At 42.0% G+C, this 21,866-nt stretch overlaps 1 protein-coding gene and 1 long non-coding RNA gene across 2 annotated transcripts; both read right to left on the reverse strand.

Moving 5' to 3' along the window:
• Positions 1-2,274: 2,274 nt before the first annotated feature.
• On the reverse strand, positions 2,275-2,766 carry LOC110696710 (uncharacterized mitochondrial protein AtMg00810-like). Its single transcript, XM_021874064.1, has one exon. The coding sequence runs from the start codon at positions 2,764-2,766 to the stop codon at positions 2,275-2,277; it is 492 nt and encodes a 163-aa protein (XP_021729756.1).
• Positions 2,767-9,400: 6,634 nt separating this feature from the next.
• Positions 9,401-13,143, reverse strand: LOC110696602. Its single transcript, XR_002506341.1, has 5 exons — positions 12,664-13,143; positions 11,398-11,510; positions 11,206-11,290; positions 10,994-11,092; positions 9,401-9,761 (listed from the first exon to the last, which is right to left on the reverse strand). It is a non-coding gene; the product is annotated as an uncharacterized LOC110696602 (long non-coding RNA).
• Positions 13,144-21,866: the final 8,723 nt, after the last annotated feature.

Below are 21,866 nucleotides of genomic sequence, written 5' to 3' on the forward strand. Positions count from 1 at the left end.
GTATTGTGTAATAATTAACTAACTTGTAAATTTGTAATGTGATGCAGACGTACAGAAGCCCAGATGGATTGTTTTTCCGATCTTAGAAGACGGCAATAGTTCACTACAGGAACACTGATGGGAAAGATAATAAGGTATACGCTCCTTTATATATTAGGAAAAATTGCAAATAATAATCCCAACTTTGTTGTATTTTTTTTTTTAATAATCCCAAGTTTCGATTACTCTGAAATAATCCAAATTTTGGGGGCTATTTACTTTCTTCAATTCCAATTACCATTGACCGGTTGAATGTGTTAATTTCTTTTATTTTTTAAAGTGACATGTATCATAAGTTAATTAGTTAAAAAAATTAAAATAAAAAAAAAACATTAAAAAAATAACACCCAGCCAAAAACCTTGATGCTGGTCGGCCGCCCAAATTGCATCGACTTTCCTTCCTCCTGCTGGCCAATTGCCGCCAGCCACGAAATCCCCTTTCATTTTCTCTCTCCTCTTAATTGCCCCCAACCATGAAACCCCTTTTTATTTTCTCTCTTCTCTCTCCTCAAATGATTCGGCCACCTTTATGCCGGCCGGCCGGCCCCATTCTCACGGTGTTGTGCCTATATCTCCCCTCCCCCACGCTGGTACTGCAACCCAACCCCCCACTTCCCTCCTTCCCTAACCCGGTTCTCCTCCATTGTTAAAAGCCCCAACCTACAATCTGCTCACGAAACTCCCTTAAAACCCCTCCTCTACTCCCGAAAACACTTAACCGCCCCTCCTCCACCACTGAAAACCATAGCCGCTAAGGTTTTGGGGTGGGAGGGAGGAGCAATTTGGGGTTTTAAGTAGTGGGAGGTTGGGGTTTCATTGGTGGTTTCGTGGGGGAATGGGATGGTGTTTTGGGGGAGGGAGGAAAACGACGACGCTAGAGGGTGGGGGAGGCGCGACGGGCCGATGAGAAAGGGGCGACAGGCTGGGCAGTGGGGTGGAGGTTAGGGTGGGTTGGTAGGGCAGGAGGAGGCTGACTGGTGGTTTTGTGATTTTGGTTTTTTTTTTTTTTTGTTTTTTTAATTTCTTGGACCAATCAGAACTTGACCTTTGCCAAGTGACCTGATAAAATAGGTCATTAGCTTTTGTTAACTGGTTTGGGATTGAAGAGAGTAAACGACCCCTAAAGTTCGGATTATTCCACAATAATCCAAAATTAGGATTATTAAAAGAAAATATAGCAAAGTTGGGATTATTATTTACCATTTTTCCTATATATTATAAATACATATTGATGTATAATTGTATAGCCATCCTTATTTTATAATATTAGGCGTAAGAACAGATGATCAATATCTAATTTTTGATTAATTATAACAGAGGACTAGCTAAACAACTAATTACATAGTGTACTAATATCATGTAAAATTTATTTTATGTGATCTTCTAGTATATGTTTACATTTATTACAGATTAAAAATTTATACACGTACGTACCTGTTACGCGACAAAGAAGTAAAAATAAATGTGGTAATTGATGGGAATTAAGGAGTGTTGGATTAAGATGTATAATAAAATCCTAGCTTTGAAATCATATGTCTATGATATATTATTAAGAACTGCACGTATATAAAATTATAGTCGTACTAATTAATGTATATGTTTATATATATATATATATATATATATATATATATATATATATATATATATATATATGGCCTTTAATTTACAGGGAAAAGGAGGTTCATCAAGTGGTGGGCAAGCAGCGGCTAAAAGATGTCGCGTCTATAATCATTTCATGTGGAGACAATGGAGGTAGAGAGAAACATATGGGATATACCATAAGATAAGAGTATTTTATTGTATTTTGTTCATTGATTTACAAGAGTATTATACAGAGGTATATATAGATGTACAAGAGAATAAAGATAAGTGCAGGACTTGGAATAATTATCCCAAGAAACAACTTTGAATAATTAAACTCCTAAGACTAAGGGAATTAGTTGAGCGTCATTCCTTAACACGCCCCCTCAAAACGGGTTGTAGTGAGGATATCCCGATTTTGTTGATTAAGCTAGTGAATGTCAGCTTCGGTAGTGGCTTAGTTAGAGCATCTGCCAGTTGATCAATTGTAGATATGTAAGCCACTCGTAACTTGCCTGCTTGAACATTCTCTCGAACGAAGTGATAATCTAAGGCAAGATGTTTCATGCGAGAGTGAAAGACAGGATTTGCACTGACGTATGTAGCTCCGGCATTGTCACAATATATAACTGGAGTGGAAGGCAGAGGATGTCAAAGCTCATGGAGTAAATTTTGAACCCAAAGAAGTTCAGCAGAGGCAGCAGCAACTGCTCTGTATTTAGCCTCTGTGGAGGACTTTGCATGTGTTTTCTGTTTTCTTGATGACCATGATATGGGATATTTACCAAGGTAGACTATATAGGCTGTTGTAGAGATAAAATCATCTGTATCTCTGGCCCAGTCAACATCCGAGTATGCATGAAGCGAAAGTGGAGAGTTTTTGTGAATGATAAGTCCCATGTTAGAAGTGCCATTTAGGTAACGTAGAAGGCGATAGAGAGATTGCATGTGAAAATCAGTAGGGCAGTGCATGTATTGGGCTAGCTTATTTACTGAGAAGGAAACGTTGGGATGGGTGAGGCTAAGATATTGTAGGCTGCCAACTAACGCACGGTATTGCGATGGGTCAGGCAGTGGTTTTTCGGCAGCTGTTAATGGTGGGTGAACAGCTAGAGGGGTAGAGGTTGATTTGGAGTGTTCCATATTTGCTTTGGCTAGAATGTCATTGATGTAGCGGGTTTGACTTAATAAGAGACCTTGATGGTGAGGCATGACTTCAACTCCCATAAAGTATGACAAGGCTCCAAGTTCCTTTAAGGAGAAACGAGATGATAAGGTGGTAATGAAGGATTCAAGGAACTTGGGGTCATTGCACGTGAGAATTATGTCATCAACGTACACGAGGAGGTACACAGTGACATTATTAACAAAGAGTGTAAATAGAGATGAGTCAGAGACAACATTACGGAAGCCTATTTGAAGTAGATAGTGACGGAGTTCGGTGTACCAAGCTCGAGGAGCTTGTTTTAAACGTATAGGGCTTTGTTTAGCTTGCAAACATGTGTGGGAAATTTAGGATCAACAAAGCCAGGAGGTTGGACGGTATAGACATCATCAGTAAGAGTGCCTTGAAGGAAGGCATTGTTTATGTCCAGTTGACGCAAGGGCCAACCATGAGAGACTGCAAGAGATAGGACGAGGCGAACCGGGGTAGGCTTGATTACGGGGCTGAAGGTTTCCCCGTAATCTATGCCAACACGTTGTGTGAAGCCACGAGCCACGAAGCGAGCTTTGTGTTGGATGATTGCACCATTTTTGTCATGTTTGATGCGAAAACACACTTACATCCTACTATGTTTTGGGAAGGAGAGGAGGGGACAAGAGACCACGTATTGTTTTTCAATAGAGCTTGAATTTCGTTTTCCATGGATTTTCGCCACACTGAGCTCTGAACTTTATGGCTTGAGTGATATTCTTTGGAAGTGTAGGGTTTCGTAGTGACCCGACACTACGCGGAAGGAAACCCACCAAGACCCGCCCATTAATTAAAACAATTAGCAAGCATATTAAACTTAATCAAACAAGATTAAGAACAAGAATTATACCTTTGTCGCGTGCTTCGCTCCCAAAGAGCTCTTACTTCAAAATCCCGAAAACACGAGATCTCCGACGGATCGTACCCTCGACCCGACCCGAGCGTCCTAAGTCTTGAAGGTTAGTCAAGACTCGGACAAAATAACTATGAGTTTTACGAATCAAAGGTTTACTCTTAATTAGAGTTGCCTTTTTAATTCCACTCAAGGTTGTTCGTTTCCCAACACCCTTGAAGGGTATTTATAAGGAAATGAATCCTTGGTTTCCAATCTCCCATCAATGTGGGAGAGTTGGTGAAATGATAATTATTTAATTCCAAAATTAAATGATTAATCAATTCAATCACAAAACGACACATGGCATAATAATAGAGAAAGCCAAGTGAGGACCAAAGGCTTAGGGGGACCATTGCCTTGATCCTCAAGCCATTGCTCCAAGCAATGGTCCCCACTTGCAAAACCGGCTCTAGCAAGGCCTGCTGGGATGCTGCCAACCAGCAGGCCAGCTAGCAGTGCCAGCTAGCAGCGCCAGCTAGCCCAGCCAGCTAGCACCATCCTGCCTAGCAGCTCCCTCGCATGCACAGCACGCCCAGCGCTGCTGCTCGCTAGCTGGCCATGCGATGCTGCTTGCTAGCTAGGCACTAGTGCTGGCTCCTGGCACGCATCAGCCCTCGCCATCGCACATGCTAACATAGCCAGCATGCGTGCTGCTAGCAAGCCACGAATGCTCATGCGCACCAGCCTCGCATACACTCGCATGCTGCTGCTGCTGCGATGCCCTCCACGCACATGCACACACACACAAGGCTTACCATGGTGCTGTGCTTGTGCGAGGTGCCTGCGATGGTGTCTAGCACCCAATCACGCATGCTTCGATGCAGTTCCATTCGAAGGCACACATGTGCGCAGGCATGCTTGCTGCGATGATGCGATGGGCTAAGGTACAAGCACACGCACACACGCACTGGCCTAGCCATGCGATAGTGTTGTGCTTTTGTTGCGATGGTGCGATGGGTTGCTATGGTGCGCATAGCACTTGCGATGGGCTGCGATGGTGCCCAAGGTGCGCCTAGTGCCTGCGATGGCAGCGATGGTGCCTAGGCATGATGCTAGGGCTGCGATAGTGCGCCTAGTGCACCTAGTGTGCTAAGGCTTGCGCCTAGCCATGCTAGGTGCATGCTAACTCGAACTAGCCTAGCATCCACATGGCCAGTCTAGTGTGGTGCTAAGGTTATGTTCATACTTGTCGCTTTGTGATTTTGCGACGCTCGGTCTCGACGCCCTAGGCTCGATATCCGACGTCTGTATTTGTAAAACTCTGCTGACTCGTTAAATCCTTTGGGATTAATTCGTCGTCTCGGATCGGTGATTCGATTGGGTTCGAACCGAAGGGTTCAGTTAAGATTAAGTTGTAACATCAATTGTACATTGATATTACTGATCGGAAGCGGCCTCCACCTAGGAATTCCGATCACTTGACCTTACTGAAGAATTAGCTCTGTAATAATTCTGAACCCTCTATCGGAAGAATACACTTGTTGGAAGGACACCATTCCTTTCAGGAAGGGAGGTTTCTTGGATTTCAGCGTGAAGGTTGAGTTTATTGATGGGTTTTTGGATACCGTGCTGAAGCTGGGTAACCATTTGAGAGGAGTGTGACAGAGGTTGGTGAGAAGGAGATGAAGAAGAAGTGTTGGTTTCTGGGGAAGAGTTTGTAGTTGTGGGGGAAGAGGGACTGTGAACCGAGGAAGGACATAGTGGTGTAGGAGAAGAGGACGAAGAGGGTGATGGTGAAGAAGAGGAGCCGAGAGGTGAGGAAGGGGTATAGGTAGTTGTTAGGTTTCGTAGGGTCCAACACTACGCGAAAGAGAAACCCGCCCAAGACCCGCCCCAATAATTAAAGCAATAAAGCATGCATAAACATAATTAATCAATAATTAAGAAAAGGGAGAAAGAAGTAATACCCTTGAAGCGTGCTTCACTTGTAAACCGAGCTCTTACTTCGAAGCTTAAAGCCTCACAAGCGTGACGGCCTCCAATGGCTCTTACCCATGATCCGACCCGAACGATCTTCGTCTCGAGGGTTAGTCGAGACTTGACCAAATATAAAACTAGAGTTTTACGAACATAAAGGTTTTCTCAATAATAATAGATGCCTTTTTTAGTTCCACTCAAGTTGTTCTCCAAATGCCCAATCATGGGGTATTTATAGAGAATAGCAACTTGCATCCCCATTCATGATCAATGTGGGATCTTGTGCATTTTCTACTAATTTATTTAAATCAAAAATAAATTATAAAACAATGCAATCAACAAGTGGAATGAGGAGAGGAGAGGTTAGGTGAGGACCATAACCAAGGGGGGGGACCATTGCCTTGCTCCCCAAGGGAAGCCTCCAAACTTTGGTCCCCATTCCGCAAAACCGGCCTCAAGGCATGGCCAACCAGGCAGCTTGCCTTGGCTGCCAAGGCTGCCAGCTGGCGCCTGGCACCAAGGCTGGGCAGCGATCCATGCCAGCTAGCTAGCACAGCTAGCACGCACAGCCCAGTTAGCGCATGCGTGCTGCTAGCGAGCCACGCATGATGCTGCTGCTAGGCGAGGCCTAGGCGTTGTGCTTGGTGTTGCCATGCGAAGGCACACACACGCATATGCTGCAAGCGCGCACAGCGTGCTGCTATGCTAGCAGCACGCACAGCACGTTGCTACGGCTGGTGCTGCTTGGCTAACGATGCACGCACACACGCACGCGCATGGTGCTGCGATGGTGCTGCTAGCGATGCACGCACACACGCACAACCATAGTGCTGCGATGGTGTTGTGCTAGCGATGCACGTATACACGCACAGTCATGGTGCTGCGATGGTGCTGCTAGCGATGCACGCACACAAAACATGTAATTCAAGTGGCATGTGGGCGTGGGAGAGAAGGGAAAGAAAAGTTTCAACTATGTAACGATGGCGGCGTTCAGAGAAACCATTATGCTCGGGAGTATGCGGTGAAGTAGTGAGGTAAGAAACATCGTCAATGGTGAGAAGATCACGGAGAGTAAGGTACTCACCACCATTATCAGAATAAAGGGTCTTAAGAGGAAGTTGATAATACTTTTCAACGAGTGCTTTATATCGAAGGAAAACAGCTTTGGTATCTGATTTTTGTTTTAGGTTACATAGCTAAATATATTTGGAGTAGTGATCAACAAAAATAAGATAATATTTGAAGTTGTCATGAGAGTAAACAGGTGATGTCCACAAGTTCAAATAAACATATTCTAGTGGAGCAGTAGAAGTAATAGAAGAAATAGAAAAAGGAAGTTTGTGGCTTTTAGTACAAGCACATGAATTACAATCTAAGATGGAAAGACTTGATACATTTAATTTATTTTCTGAAATAAGAAGCTTAAAAATATTCCTAGATGGATGACTTAGACGATGATGCCAAGCAATGGAAGAGGTTATGCTTGTGTAGACTGACGGAGAGATAGAAGGAAGCTCATAAACGCCACGATTAGTTTTCCCTTGAAATAACACTTTCAGCGTTGTTCAATAAAAAAAAAGAGTTAGTCGAAAAGGATATAGAGATATGATTATCAAGACAAAGTTGTGAGAGAGAGATGATATTTTTAGCAATAGAAGGAACTACTACGACATTATTAAGCTTGAGAGAAGAGAGGGAGCAAGAACCAATGTGAGTTATGGATAGACCCTTACCATCACCAACTATTAATTCTTCGGTTCCATCATAGGGAGCATGAAGAGCAACGTTGTTTAAATCATTTGTAACGTGGTGAGAAGCCCCACTGTCCAGTAACCATTGATTAGGGAGAGGAGAGACAGAAGATATTGTTGAGGTGTTTGCGGTTTGAAGGAGGAGCGGTTTTGGGAAAAAATATTGTTGCGTGGGTGAGGAGGAGAGGCAGTAGGGAATTGCTTGGTGAATAGGGAACAATGGGCCACAACGTGACCTTGTTCACGACACCATTGGCACTTGCCAAAGAAGGGCCGAGGAGTTTTGGGAGTGTGGGAGGTAGGAGTGGGAAGCAGGCCTTGGGTGTTCTGTTTTGGTGGAGCACGGTTATTAGGTTTGGTGAAGGCAGTGAAAGCAGTGGCTGGTAGAGAGGGTTCAGTGCTTGATTGGGCTTGTTGAAGGGAGAGTTCTGTATTTATTAGCTTCTCATGCATCTCTTCAAATGAAATGGTAGTGTCGCATCCATTTACGGAGTCTACAACTGACTTATAGGAATCATCCAAGCCAGCTAGCACTTTGTCTATGAGGTCTTCATGGTCGACCGGTTTACTAAGCACAACAAGATGGTCAGAACACTCCTTTAATTGTCTCATGTAATCAGTGATAGAAGAAGGGCCTTTGACTATACGGTTAAACTTATCTTTGAGTTGTTTAATGTGGCCACGGGATGGAAGGGCATAAGTGTTGCGCAGTTTATCCCACAATTGAGCAGAAGTTTTGGCTTGGGATATAAGAGGAACCAGGTTTGGAGAAATGGCACCAATGAGAGCACCAAATAAGAGATGATCCTGACGAGTCCAGAACGTGTACTCGGGGTTTGAAAGTTCAGTGCCATTAGTTGTGGTGACGGGAGAAGGACAGGGTTTGCTACTGTCAACAAAGGCAAAGAGATCATGGCCTACAAGGAGAGCTTCAACCTGGAGTTTCCAGGAGAGGTAGTTTTGAGGTGTGAGTTTGAGAACGTTGTGCATGTTGATGACAATGAGAGGTTTAGAAGGATCAGCAGGGTTGGATAATTGAGTGGAAGTGAGTTCAAGAATGGCAGCCATGGGACTGGTTGAAACGAAAGAGAAAATAAAGAAGAGAAGAAGGATCAAAAGCAATCTGATACCATATAAGATAAGAGTATTTGATTGTATTTCGTTGATTGATTTACAAGAGTATTATACAGAGGTATATATAGAAGTACAAGAGAATAAAGATAAGTAAGAGAACAAAGATAAGTACAGGATTTGGAATAATTATCCTAAGAAACAACTTTGAATAATTAAACTCCTAAGACTAAGGGAATCAGTTGAGCGTCATTCCTTAACATATACAATGAAGAAGGATATTTATGCTTAACATGAATCCTAATCATTCTCATTTTCTTTCATGGTCTTAGATCATTTGAATTTATTGTAAATGGTGGTGAAAACAATTTCCTTTTATTGGTGTATTATTCCTACCATTTCATGAGATATTTGGTAGATATTTGGTAGATGTTATTTTGAAACTCCTTTATATATTCTAGCAATACCCTACTATTTGGATTTTCTATTACTTCTTATATATAGTCTTCAATATTATTTGTTTCGCTTCACTACTACAAAATATGCCTTAGAAACCTGTTAAAATAGGCATAAGCGACCTCTTCTTTGAAGGTCTCTAGCTCACAGGTCTCTTTGGTATTAATAAGAGACCTAAGAAGTGAGACAACAGGTCTCTCTGTGCGTGATTATTTTATATATTTTAGAAAGCAAAAAGACCTGTTACCATGGCCAACAGGTCTCATAGTTGTTATTTAAGAGACCTGTTAGTAATGATAACAGGTCTCTTTGTTATTTATTTTTAATTTTTTTTTCCCAAAATCCAATTATATTTGTATTTGTTCATGTACGGTATATGAGTTGTATTTGTTCCTGTATGACACCTGTAGGATATTTGTACCTATATTTTTCACCTGCTATATATATGCACATCATATACATTACTCCATAATTTATAATATTCATGGAACATACAATAATAAACAAAAGTTGATAAACACTTTTACAAATATCCAATAATTATAGTATAACCTCCAAAAATACTATACAACAACATCTGCAGAAAAAAAATCCAGTATTCCCCAAAAATTTAAACCACTCATTTAATTTCCATGCTATCTAAGATAAGCTCCAAAAGTACTATACAAAAAATTCTAAAAATTGCAACACTTTTCCCAAAAGTAATGGACAAAATAAACTCACTCAATGTCTATACCATCTTCATTTCCTTCATTAACATCATCTTGTTCAAGCTCTAGAACATACTTAGCCCACAAGTCTCTAATTTCGTCAATATTTTCAGTTGAATATGTGCAGGGTCCGCTTTAAAAAACTGCAAGATAAACAATAAATCGCCGTATATAATCATAACTCATTCATAATAATAATGGAAAATAATGCTATATTATAACTATATTAAAAAAAATAATTACACATACAAACAAATGAATATAATGATATGGGTTGAAATATGCAATGTCATGATTATGAGCCATTTGGGGGTAAATTTTCCCTGCAAAGCAGCAGCTGTACGAACATATTGAATTTCTTGATGAAAACGGTGAAAGTGTGAAACAGAAAATATGGCTCAACCTGTCACATGCTTCTTTATATGGACATATGGTGAACTTCTGTCCTAAGAAAAAGGGTTGGAAGCAGCTAGGAAAAGGTGGAGACCGGTGCAACGTGCTGGCAAGAAAGTAGATGATCCTGGCAGGAAGTTTGGGATTAATTCGAGGGGGGGGGATAGAAGACAGAACCAGAAAAGGGGCTGTTTAAGGTGGGCTGAAGATGCTGGTAGCTGCTGCATGTAGCAGTGCTGAAGAGCTCCAACATGTTGATGACAATATTGTACTGTATGGGAAAGAAAGAGATGGAGTCTGCTGCTACTCTCTGTATGGGTAGCTATTTCAGCAGAATGTCCTGTTAGCAGCCTGTTTTAGGCTTGCTTGCTGTGTGCTGTGATCTTGTGTTGGTAGGGTTGTTGGAGGCTTTTTCTTTGCTTCTGGTTGTTCAGTTTTCTGACAGTTTAGGCTCGTGGTGTGCCTGATTTGTTTTGGTTTCTGCTGTGTTTGGTTGCTGCCCTTTTTGGTTTCAACGTCTTTTGTTCTGGTTGCCTGAGGCTTTTGCTTCCCTTGGGCGTGTTTCTGTGTGGGGTAGAGCTCTTGTTTGGTGTTTCTGTTGTTTATTAGTTTTTCTTTGGGCTTCTTGTTCTTTTGGCCCATTGTTGTTCTCGGCTTTTTGTGTATAGGCAGTTGGGTAGGATTGGGTGTGCCATGTGTTTTTGTGCGTTTTTTGGGCTGTTTAGCCGTTGTAATCTTGAGGGCTTGCCCTCTTCTCTTTGGTATTAATAAAATTTCTTACTTACCAAAAAAAGAAAAAAAAAAGAACAAAAGCTTGCATATTTAGAAGCTCAAAATAAGTCAAGAGACATAATTGTTTTTTTCCTATATTCGAGATACTTAGACAACAAGGTAATGATAAACCAAGCTATAGAAATAAAGATTCTGAACTATCTACATGAATTCACATCAAAAAGCAATACATAAATCAGATTAAACATACCTTATCAGAAACCCACAATACACTTTTCTGTATAATCTCAAGCATATAGCGACAAACATAGTATCCACAAACTTTGGAGTATTGAGGTTGTCAAGGACACTGTTAAAAAAGACATTCAAATTTTAAATGCATGAATATTTGGCATTATAACACAAGCATGTAAATAACACATTATTCTTTTAATATCAAGAGTATAAACTAAAATGACATACCTTAGGTTGCTTCCACTCAATATATGGATCCTTTTTTATCTTCTTAATGTCCTTTCGATGGACCATGCTGAATTTTTTTAATCCCCTATAGAATTGTGACATTGTTTGACAAAAATAATGAAATGAATAATTAATAATAGAGCATATATAATACAAAAAACAGATATGTTGGATAATCACTCTAACACGTACTCATTTATGATCTTCTTAGCAAACTCATTGATCTCGTTTTCTTCCCCGGCCAGATCTAACCAGCACACTAGTCCATTCCAAGGACTAATAACACAGCTAACCTCCAATGCATACTACACATAATGATAGTGATTATATTAGCAAAAATCAATGGTGAATATAGAATAGTAATTGTCCAGGATAACCGATCAAATCTTTAAGAAGGCTCTAGGCAAAGCACAATTTGTTAAAAAAAGTAGCTTCTGCTTTACATTAGGGCATCGGGAGTCTCTTTGTACCATATATATAGATGAATGAAATTTAACACAAGATTTTGCCCTAAACTATTCATGTGTTTCTAATAGCAACGGACGTACACCCCTTTTGAAATAAAGGAACTAATATAAGGTAGGTATCTGAATGAAATTATGTTAGATCCTTAATCATGATAGGATTGGGCAACATGACAACTATATCTAAACAGAGAGATAATTTCATAATGATGCCTGAAGATTTATGTATATGTTTGTATCACAGTCCCTAAACTCATAACGATTTGCATTAGGCATTTAGGCTTGGTCAAAACTCAGAAGAACAATTCAAGAAAACATAAAAAGCCTTGGTCAGAACTCAGGAGCCAGGATACAAAGCATGAGATTTACGACGAACAAATTTTTGAAAACTACATATTCCTGGATGATAATTAGGCAACAAACCAGAATTTAAACCAGTTAACACCTTATCAGCGGGAATGAGCATTGCAGCGGGAATGAGAATATACTTCGTATTTCCTCCCTTCTTTTACCAGATTTAATCTATTCATTCTACATATTGTAGAGGGTACATAAGCATATAGAAACTTGTGTTGATTTTCCTCTAAATACGTAAGTTTTTCCATTTGCAGTAAGCATGTTAAACAAGAACAAATAAATCAATTGAATTCCACAAGTCTTTCTTTGTATAAAACTCGAGAAAAAGTAAATCTTATTTTCCAATTCTCTTTTTCACACAAATGAATTCCTTGATTTTGATTTCTTAAAAATTATTTAGTGCTACTGATATGATATTTTTTCAATCTCTATTGAGTTGTAATATAATAAGAAAATCAATTAGGGGCTCAGATATGTGCTGTTTATTACGTCTGTGTAAGGCCTAAAGATAACCATATCAAATCACAAATCATAATCATTTTTTCTTAATCTTTATCAATAATTAATAGTGAACAATGAAACAAGAACGAATTTGAATTGTGGTTGGGGGACGTGGCTCGGAATGCGAACGGCTTACCTTTGTACAATCGCTTGAAATAGAGTGGTTGATAGTCGTGACCCGAGTACGCTTCAGATGGTGGCGGCCTTGTAAACTAGACGACGGTGGCGGCCTTACAAAGTAGATGATGGTGGACACAATCTTAAAAACGATCGCCTCTAATTAGGTGGTGAAAAAACATGGGAGGGAAACCATGGAAGTTCAAGGGTTTGGGTTTTTGGAGGAGGAAGACGAAACTGCTATGCTACAGTTCTACTACTCTACTCTAATTTTTATTTTTTTTTTGTTAAGAAGTGTAGTCTAAGATAATTAGTGTACTACTTTAAGATAATAGGATACTAGTATTACGTGTACTACTACTCTAAATTTTTTTTTTTTTTTTGTTAGGAAGTGTTAGTCTAAGATAATTATACTAGTATTACGTGTACTACTACTCTAATTTTTTTTGTTGGGAGGAAATGTGTACTACTCTAAGATAATTAGTAGTAGCGTAGTACACATTTCCTCAAAAAAAAAAAAAAAAAAAAAAGAGGAAGTTAGTAGTCTTTAATTTTTATTTTATTATTTCTAACAAAATTTTACTCGATATTTGTAGGATGTTTCTTAGTATTTGATACTAGTGTACATGTAATACTAGTATATAAGAAATCATAAATAATTTTAAGATTAAAAAAATAATAATAAAAACAAAGAGACCTCTTAACACTAACAACAGGTCTCTTTGTTTTTTTCCCGCCAACAAAAAGCTCATTAGAGACCTGTTATCAGTAACAACAGGTCTTTTGACCAAAGAGACCTGTTAAGTCTTGTAACAGGTCTCTTTTAATAGATCTCTTTGCCTATTTTTGTAGTATTGCTTACATTATTGGTGAATGAATTGAATATGTATATATATATATATAGATTTTTAATCAAGATTGATTAAGATCTAGTGAGAACATGATCATTTTGATATATATAGTTTAGGAAGGAATTGATATTAATAATCCCACCTTCCTTCGATCTACTCAAATTAATCCCACATTTTACCCCTATCTTCTTATAATAGACCTTTTAACCTACAATCCGTTTAACCAGCTGAATTTTTATTTTTTTTTTTCTCTCTTAAACCTCTCTTCTCCCAACAACCACCACCTCACTGCCACTTCCACTGCCACCACCTTCCATGGTAATCCACTCTTTCACCTATCATTGACCCCACCTCCTCACCCCCCTTACATGGCAACCCATCATAACCATCATAATCATTCCATCACAATCCAATCACCCCAGCCACCATCCAAAAATAACCTCCCACCCACCCGAAATACCATCAATCCCCCAATCAACCACCCACCGACCCCAAAAACCCTCCCACCCACTCATCCAGAGAACCTCCACCTTAAAAACCTTCCCAACCACCCCGAAAACATCCCAGTGTTGTTTAATTTGTTGATCTATTTTCAAATTAAAAAAAAATTAAAAAAACGATGAACTAAGGCGCCATTAAATATGCTTACTAAAGCACCAGCAAAAAATCTAATACAAAAACACCACCCAATCAAACCCTAGAAATCAAAGTAAGCACCGACCATTGTTGGCGGTTTCATATCATGTTTCAGATGAGAGAGAAAAGAGGGTGGGAGAGAGGGGTAAGCAGCGATGGGGGAAAAGCAGAAGCGGAAGGGAGGAGGGTATGCTCATCTTGTCATGCCGGTGGGGTCATTCAGTGGTGGGTGGACGACTCAAGTGGAAAGGGAAGGGAGTGGGTCTAGTCAAGTAGAGAAGCCATTGAAGAAGAAGGAAGTCTTTTTAAAAAAAAAATTAAAAAAATTAGATCAATAAAAAAATTAACACGTGGCATGCTACCTATTTCAAGTTTTCAACCGGTAAGTATAATCTTATAAAACCGGTCATTGCCTATTTTGAGAAGATTAGGATAAAAGGTGGGATTATTTTCAGAAGTTGGAAGAAAGGTGGGATTATTAATATCCACTTTTCCTTAAATTTATATTATTTCATGTATGATATTTGATTAAGGAAATAATTATTAGATAGATATCCGATTTGAAGATAATTAATAACCCCATTTTCAAGGTCAAAAACCTAGGAGTTAGACTTGTATCTATGACCTTAAACTAATACAAATTAAAACACATTTTATAAGCTCCTTAAGCATATACTCCCTTCGTCCCCATTTGATTGTCACTTTTGCCATTTTGAGAGCCTCTAAATATTTTTCACATTTCACATTTTAAAATTAAATAATACACATTAAATTACAATTTTAACCTCATAATTTTTTGTCCTTATTATGAGGGCTTCCTATTTTACCCTCATATTTTTTGCCCTCTTTAATTGTTGGTCCCCCTTTTGAAATTTGTAACTATGACTTTCTCTTTCTATCAAACATTTTTAACTTTAGTCATCAATATATGTAGTGTAATTCTATTGGATGATGTAATTATTTCTTGTAATGTTATTGGTTAAAAATAAATCACACGGATTACTAATGTGGTCCTTAATTTTCATTGTTTGTTTAATAGATCACATGGATTACTTTCTCTCTCTCTCTCTCTCTTTTTTCTTTTTTTTTTTTTTTTTTTTTTGTTGTTGTTGTAAATGATTGGGTTTTAGTTCCTGTTTCGGGGTTTTCTGATGTCCTGCGGGAGAGTTACAATTCCGAGACTGGAACCGGACGCCTGTACCTGCAAAATAACGGAGACTCCTGAGAGCTCCGCCTCCAACGGTCAAGTTAGTACCTGATTAAGGAGTAATTAATACGGAAATTAAAGTAATAAGACCTCTCTAGGTGAGAGTGTTTAATGTTGGTAATCTGCTTTGTTAGCGAGATTAGCCGGTTATTAGTGTTCCGTAATGTTTCTGTTCTGTTCTCATGTTCTCTTGATATTCTTGATCGCTTAATTAATGAGGATTAATTAAGTATTTATAGTCTTGAGAAGCGTGCCACTCTCTAGGTTTAGGGTAAACCTAGGGCTGACCGGGCCTCTAGACAGGATTGGGCCTTGTTGGCCGGTTTTCCCATTTGGCATGGGTGGACACGTGGCGTGCCTCGATTGGTCCGTAGAGGACGTATCTGTGATTGACACGTGGCAGGCTCCTATTGGCCTTCGTGAAGGACACGTGGCGGAACCTGGTTGGTCCACTTGTCAGACGGTGATTGGTGGATAAAAATCCCCTAATCATTTGCCCCTCACAGGTGGCACGTGACTGGTCACGTGTCGCCTGTGACAGGTGTCGCACGGTGACAGGCGACGGCCTGCTACAGGTGTCACCTTGCAAACGGCCGAGAGATTTTCCCGCCCAAATTTTGAATTTGGAAGCGACCCTTCGCCTTCTCACTTTGCCTATATAAGGAAGTGCTGACTTCGGTCATTTTCACATTTGAGAACTTTGCGAGAACATTCGGACCCCTGAACTTGCTCTGACATTTCGGACCTTTTTTGCCTACCGCCTGTTCTGACAAGCCGACTGCACCGGATTTCCAGAACTTCATCAACCGTCACTCGTTCAGGTAACTCAGTTCTCTTACTCTTAATTTTCTTTTTATTTTTTGAAATGGCACCACGGAAGCACACGACACGACCTAAGTTAGTGATCAGCCGGTCACCGGGGACGGCTGAATCTAGGACTAGGAGTGCCGCCTGCCCTTTTCTGGACCCATCTTTGCCCTTTATACAAAGTCCGACTGTATCTGTGTCTATGCAGAACGTGATGGCCAGAACAAAAAAGACTGCTATGATATCAAACTCAGACGGCTCCTCCCAAAGGGTGCTCATTAGTGAAACATCTGACCAGGCGCCAGATGTAGAATTGAAACGAGGCGGCTGCCAAGCCGACAGTTCTGAGAGAGGGGCCAAGGTGGTCCCTTCCCATCTTACCGTTGATAAGTCTAATTTTCCTCCTGCTCCTTCTAAGGGAGAGGAGGCGGGCCCCTCTGGGAGAGGGGAGGAGTCGTCCTCTTCGGACTCGTCAGAGGACGAGTCCGAGTCCAGCTCTTCTGGCCACAGTTCTCCAGGCTCAGAAGAAAGACATAGCCGCCTACAAGAGGCGAGACTTTCTCATGCAGTTGAGAAGGGGGACAATTGGGCGGAGCCGTCCGCCTCTTACAGAGAGGAAAACGCCCCCTACTACTGCATGGTACCCCGGGGCCGGATCGCAACCATGCAAGACAAAGTGGAGAGCTTTATTGCTAACCACAGAATGGGCCCGGAATTTTTACTGTTCGTGCCGGATCCAGAAGACACTGTCGTCTGGCCGGCTGGTACCAGCTATGATGACGGCTGCTTTGGCTGCTATGTGGCGGCCATCAAAGCTGGACTGCGTTTCCCATTACATCCGGCTGTTCAGCGGATTTTAGATGGGTATGATTTGGGGTTATGGCAGTTAGCCCCCAACTCTTGGGTAAACGTACTCGGCTATGTGGCCGGGTGCGAAATGTACGGGGTGGAGCCAAGCTTTGAGGCTTTCGCCCACATGAACTATCTCAGCCGGACCCCTAAGTCGGGAGATACCGGCTGGTATCAATTAACAAGCCATAGGGGTTACCTCATGACGAGAGGTAAGGCGAACAAATGGAAGGATTGGCGGAACACCTTCCTTATCATTGAGGGTTCAGACACGGAGCTGAACCAACGTTTTAACAAGTGGAATAGGGATCCGCCTCTTCTCGCAGGCGGCCGCAGCATGCCGCCTGTTCCCCCAAAGGCTAAAAGAGAGATCCTAGACAAAGGACTCTTCAAAGTAGAGACTAGGGTGAACTCTACTTCAGGGGTACGAGAGCAAGTACCCCTACACTGCGTCCCGAGCTTCAAGTGGCTCTATGACGAGTACTTTTTGGCCGCCTGTGGCCTCAGCAGTCGGTGCTCTAGAGGTAGTCGGCCTGACATATACTCTGTTTTTTTTTTCACGCCTTGTTTACTTGGGATCTTTACTAACTTTGCTGTTTATTTTTTGCAGCTGACGCCATGAGTAAAATAACAGCATCCAAGACTGCGGCGGCCATGTTGCGGGCCTCTCTCATGCAACAGTCTTGTGCCGACTCCCCCAACAAGGGGGCACCCTTGGTAGGCTTCGAAAACTCTTCCTCTTTTAGGAGTTGTCTTAGGCATATACTAACTCTTTTTGTTTTCAGTCTGGCACTCCAAGAGCTTCTTCCTCGCAACAGCCGGACCCCAAGGCCCGGAGGACGACTGTTGCAAGCTCTCCTGGGTCTTCCAGGAAAACAGTGGCGGCTGAGAAGCAGCCGGCCACTTCTTCTAAAACCCCGGCGGGGCCGCCTAGAAGTATGGACAATCACTTGTAAAAACTTTCACACTTGCTTCCTTCTTGACTAGGTCTAACTTGCTTTTTTTTTTTTTTTTTTTTTTTACGCTTGATGCAGCCGGCCCTCAGGGGCTTGACTTGGTTGAGGTAGCCAAGTCCATGATCAAAGTAGTTCCTCCATCTGAAAGGGAGGCGGTCAGGGGTGCCGGCACCCTTGACCTTGATGGGATTTCAGGGGTCCTTGCTGAGGTATACTTAGCATATTTTTGAGTATTTGAGTTCCAGGACGCCTGTTATCTTTTTTGTTTGGAAACTGACGCCTGTTTTTTTTTTTTTGTACTTAGGCCCTGCTCCGAGTTAACAGCCTTCGCAAGCCGATTGATCGGAAAAAACAAAGAGGTAAAGGCCGCAAAAGCTATGGCCGCCTCCAACTGTGATAAGGCAATGTTTCAAATTGCCCAAAATGAAGTACTGACCATTGATATTCTTTATTATCAGGCGCAGGCTACCGCCGCTGTTCGGGCTCAGTTAGAGGCGGCCCAGAAGAAGAATGACGAGCTGGAGGCGACCGTCACAAATCTTAAGGCCGAGCTGAAACCTCTTCGCCAAAAAATGCACTCTTACGAAGCCATGGAGAAATCTTTGGCCAACGTAAAAGAACGCCTGGTGAGCCAAGAGAAGAGTCTTACCCAAGAGCTCTCGGAAAAGGCCGAGCAAGAGAAGAAAGAGCTCGTCCAGGAGATGGTGGAAGACTCCGCTCAAATCCAGCGCATGACCTGGGGCCGCCTGTTCCCCAATGCCGACTTTGCCTCATGGGAAAGAACGTACCGCCAGTGTTCGGAAACATATAATCAAGAGATCCTGGCGGATGCTGAAGAAGAGGCGTTGGAAGAAGAGGAGGAAGAGCCGGTTGTGGCGCTTGTGCCACTTGGGGGTAAGGCATCAAAAAAGGATGCAGCTGAAGCCGAGTCCAGCAAGAAGAATGCTGACCAGGCGGCAGCTGCTAATACTGAACTGCCCCCTTCTTAAGCTTAATGTATTCTTTCCACGGCCTGCGTGCCGTTTGCTTTGTATTTACCCGGCCAGGGGGCCGGGGTTTTGAATATTCTGCTGGTCTTTAATGACCGGCTTATTTTTAATCAAATTTTTGTTTTGATTCAAATTTGTCTAAGTATTCCATATCTAATATCCCATTGTTCACTAGACCGACTGTTGTGTATGGCCGAACGTTGCAGACAGGTACAAATAGTAAGTACGCCGCCTATGCCCCTGGACGATTGGTTGTCTGTTTCCAGGATAGACGATCAGTCGGCCATTTATTCAATCGGTATTCGAACTATTTATTCAATCGGTCTGACCAAGTAAATAGTATTACCTAGTCGCCAAGGAATTAAGTAGGATAACAAGCGGCGGGTACCGGTTGTTTCCCTTTATTGCCAATGTTGGCTTTTAACTCGTAATTTGTTTAACCTAGCAAGAGTAGTGGTTGAGAGTCCCTGTTTGTTAAAAACAGGCGGACGACTCATACCTTTTAGGCTCCATACTAAGTTTGAGTGACTATTAAGTTAACATAGGAGTTACTTAGTCTTCGTCACACTCTAGATTGAATAGTAGAGGTACCAGGCGGCGGAGGCCGGATGATCCTCTTGATTTGCCAATGTCTGTTGGATATTAACTCAATAGGTTGCCTAGTAGGAATAGGGGTTTGAGTGCCCTTGTTTGTTTAAAACAGGCGGACGACTCAAACCTTTTAGGTTCCATACCAAATTTGAAGGAGTGACTATGAGTTAACGTTGGAGTTACTCAGTCGCCGTCACTTTTGTTTGAGAAGTAGAGGTACCAGGCGGCGTAGGCCGGCTAGACCCCTTGATTCGCCAATGTTTGTTGGCTATTAACTCAATAGGTACCCCCTGCATTTATCCCAAGTAATACAGGCGGTCATCTGACTCAGATGTCAACTGCTACCACTGGTTTGGTTAGTGATAGAGTTATCCTTGTCTCAAAAACGGCTACGTGGTTGCCCTTGGGGACAATCGTATAGGTGTCGTGTAATTAGTTTATAGAACAATGTTCCACCCAAAAGGGAGCTGCTCTCTACGACGAATTTCATCCGGAGGGATGCCGTCGGACGCCTGCTATGATGTTGGGACAGGTCGTATTAGTTTTGTAGATTTGATCAGGTGGCTTGGCGCCTGGTCTGATCATTCGGCCGGTGGCCTTGGTAAGTTCTTGGTGAACGTAGGTGCTAAGTAAAAGAAGGGTAGCCGCCTGTTAGGCACAGGGTCGGCCAGGCCCTAATTTTTTTAGCTAAGTATTGTGAGTAAAATACTCAATGGAGAGTAGCCGACTGTAAAGGAACAGACGGCATGCCCCTCTGAAGATAGAGTGAAAAACTCAATGGAGAGTAGCCGACTGTAAAGGTACAGACGGCATGCCCCTCGTAATACAAAAATTGAATAGTAAGTGCAAACTTTATTAAGTAGCTCTTTACTTTACATCATTCAGAAGAAATATTTTTTAAGGTTATCTACATTCCAAGTTCGAGGCAACGGTTGTCCGTCTGGTTTTTCCAGACGGTAGGTACCGTCCCTGACTTCCTCATAGATTCGGTAGGGTCCTTCCCAGTTGGGAGTTAGTTTGCCAGACTCATTAGCCCTACCAACTGCTTCCATTTTTCTAAGTACAAAGTCCCCTACTTTGAGTGGACGCCTGTGTACTTTTTTGTTGTATGATCTAGTCATTCTCAGGCGATAGATCTCATGGCGCAAAACAGCATTGCCCCTCTTTTCAGGAAGTGAGTCTAATGCCAGGCGCATGGCTTCCCAGTTTGCCTCTTCGTCATATAGCATTACTCGAAGAGTCGGCTCGTAGTGTTCTATTGGAAGAACAGCTTCCGCACCATAAGTTAGGAGGAATGGAGTTTCTCCAGTAGCCCCTTTTTCAGTCGTCCTAATGGCCCAGAGAACATGTGGTAGTTCATCCGCCCATAGGCCGCCTGCTCGTTCAATCTTTTTCTTGAGACCGTCTGAGATGATTTTATTAAAGGCTTCTACCTGGCCGTTTGCTTGTGGACGGCCGACAGATGCAAAGTAGTGTGCAATTCCTTGGTCTCCCAACCAGCTTTTGAGAACAGGCGTCTCAAATTGGGGACCATTATCAAAAACCATAGACATGGGAACCCCGAACCGAGTGATGACGTTTTTCCAAATGAATGAAATTACATCTTTCGTCTTGATTCCCTTTACAGCCTCCGCCTCTACCCATTTAGTGAAGTAGTCAACGGCAACAAGTATATACCTTCTGCCGCCTGTAGCAGGCGTATATGGACCCAGAATGTCCATGCCCCACTTAGCAAACGGTAGTGGGCTGTGAATGGTAGTGAGGTCAGTAGCCGGACGGTGAATTAATTTGCCAAACCTTTGGCACTTGTCACATTTTTTCACCATCTCCATTGCATCTGCTTCCAAAGTAGGCCAAAAGTAGCCCTGCCGCCTTGCCCTTTGAGCAAGCATCCTACCACCTATATGAGAAGCACAGTAACCAGAGTGAAGATCATCTAGTATCTCTCGTCCCTTTTCAGGAGTAACACACTTTAAGAAGGGTTGAAGGTACCCCCTCTTGTGAAGTTCTCCCTGTATCATTTCAAAACAGGAGGCTCGTTTTTTCAGTGCTGCCGCCTGTTGAGGATCATCCGGCAGTGTACCGTTTGTCAGATATGCCCTGATTGAATCCATCCAGGTTGAGCTTCTGTCTAGGATTCCAATAGGGTTTTCCTCGATGCTTCTCTTCTCCATTACTTCCAAAAAAACAGTTCGAGGAGTATCGGAGGAGGCGGATGATGCTAATTTTGACAGTGCATCTGCCTGGTTGTTTTCTGATCTCGGCACTTGGATCAGATGGAAATCCTCAAGGGAGCCGACTGCTTGTCGGACCGCCTGTAAATACTTGATCATGGC

Source organism: Chenopodium quinoa, unplaced genomic scaffold (assembly GCF_001683475.1).
Source record: "Chenopodium quinoa cultivar QQ74 unplaced genomic scaffold, ASM168347v1, whole genome shotgun sequence".
Classification (NCBI taxonomy): Eukaryota; Viridiplantae; Streptophyta; class Magnoliopsida; order Caryophyllales; family Amaranthaceae; genus Chenopodium; species Chenopodium quinoa.

Coding starts and splice junctions, on each gene's coding strand:
- LOC110696710 (XM_021874064.1), bottom strand. CDS start 2,766: ATGGAACACTCCAAATCAACCTCTACCCCTCTAGCTGTTCACCCACCA.